This window comes from Grammomys surdaster, unplaced genomic scaffold, assembly GCF_004785775.1.
Source record: "Grammomys surdaster isolate TR1022 unplaced genomic scaffold, NIH_TR_1.0 114936, whole genome shotgun sequence".
NCBI lineage: Eukaryota > Metazoa > Chordata > Mammalia > Rodentia > Muridae > Grammomys > Grammomys surdaster.
Window position 1 is genome coordinate 1 of NW_021612802.1, and position 1,233 is coordinate 1,233.

The window sequence follows — 1,233 nt, forward strand, 5'->3', positions numbered from 1 at the left end:
AAAACTGACAGTGCGACTTGGCGCGCCGCCTGCTGGCAGGAGGAGGGTGTGCAAGCGAGGCCGCACGACCGGCTGCCCTCCAGCCCGGCTCGGATTGGCTAACTGCTGAGAAGGCCCTCCCCAAGTGATGGGCATTCAGGGGGTGCCCGGAGGCGGAAGTGCTGTCTTCGAGGCCGCCCTAGGAAGGGCGGAAGTGAGCGGCGTGGAGGAAGTGGCTGTAGTGAGGGCGGAAAGCGGGGTGGCGGGACCCGAGGCGAGGCTCTGTGCACGCCGGGCTGTGGCCCCGCCGGGCTGTGGTCATGGAACTCAGCGCCGACTACCTCCGCGAGAAGCTGCGGCAGGACCTGGAGGCAGAGCATGTGGTGAGTGCGATGCCGAGAGGTCGCGGGCGGCGGGGAAGGGATCCCGGGCGTGTGCCCCATCGTCTGGGTCTTCTACCGGCTAGGAGGTGGAGGACACGACTCTGAACCGTTGCGCGACCAGCTTCCGAGTCCTGGTGGTATCGGCTAAGTTCGAGGGAAAGCCACTGCTTCAGAGACACCGGTGAGCCCTGGGAGCCAGCCTGTCGCCCGGCGAGGCCTCGGGCTCGGGATGGCAGCCCTAGCATCCGCCCGCCCGGGTGGGACTACTCACTCCCAAAGCCCTGAGATGTGACTCATAGCCCCGAGGGTGCTCCTGCCTTTGTGGATGGATTTCTGTCCTCTCCTCGAATCCCCACTTCCTGGAGACGTCTCCGATCTCCTTGGTCGCGCTAGCTTCGGAGCCCACCACCCCAGCCGAGGCCGCTCATTTCCCTTTCCCTTCTCTCGCTCCAGGCTGGTGAACGAGTGCTTAGCCGAAGAGCTCCCGCACATCCATGCCTTTGAGCAGAAAACTCTAACCCCAGAGCAGTGGACCCGACAGCGGCGGGAGTGAGGGACCCAGACCAGACAGGCATTAAATTTTAAACCTGGTCCAGCTGGTTTCAGTGTGCTGTTTGAAGATTCTGAGGCAACGTCAAGGACGCGGCTTTTCCCTGACTTCTCCAGCCATTGTTTTGGCAAATTTGGATAGATTTCTTCCCTAAGCCGTCTAGGTCCCAACTTAAACCGATGAAAATTCTGTACTTAAAGTCTCTGCCAAGGCTGCCTTGTAAACTTTCTCTGTCTCTCCCTGTGGTCTCTACCGTCACCAAGATCAGCCCTCAAAAAGCAAGGTGTTCCTGCTCTGCCAGCCCCTCGGGACCAGAAACCC

The 1,233-nt window shown here is 61.2% G+C and overlaps 1 protein-coding gene across 1 annotated transcript; it reads left to right on the plus strand.

The window, feature by feature from the left end:
- Positions 1–20: 20 nt before the first annotated feature.
- LOC114635648 (bolA-like protein 2) lies at positions 21–1,140 on the plus strand. Its single transcript, XM_028784145.1, has 3 exons — positions 21–362; positions 446–543; positions 816–1,140. The coding sequence occupies exons 1-3, from the start codon at positions 300–302 to the stop codon at positions 913–915; spliced, it is 261 nt and encodes an 86-aa protein (XP_028639978.1). The 5' UTR covers positions 21–299; the 3' UTR covers positions 916–1,140.
- The last annotated feature ends 93 nt before the right edge of the window (positions 1,141–1,233 follow it).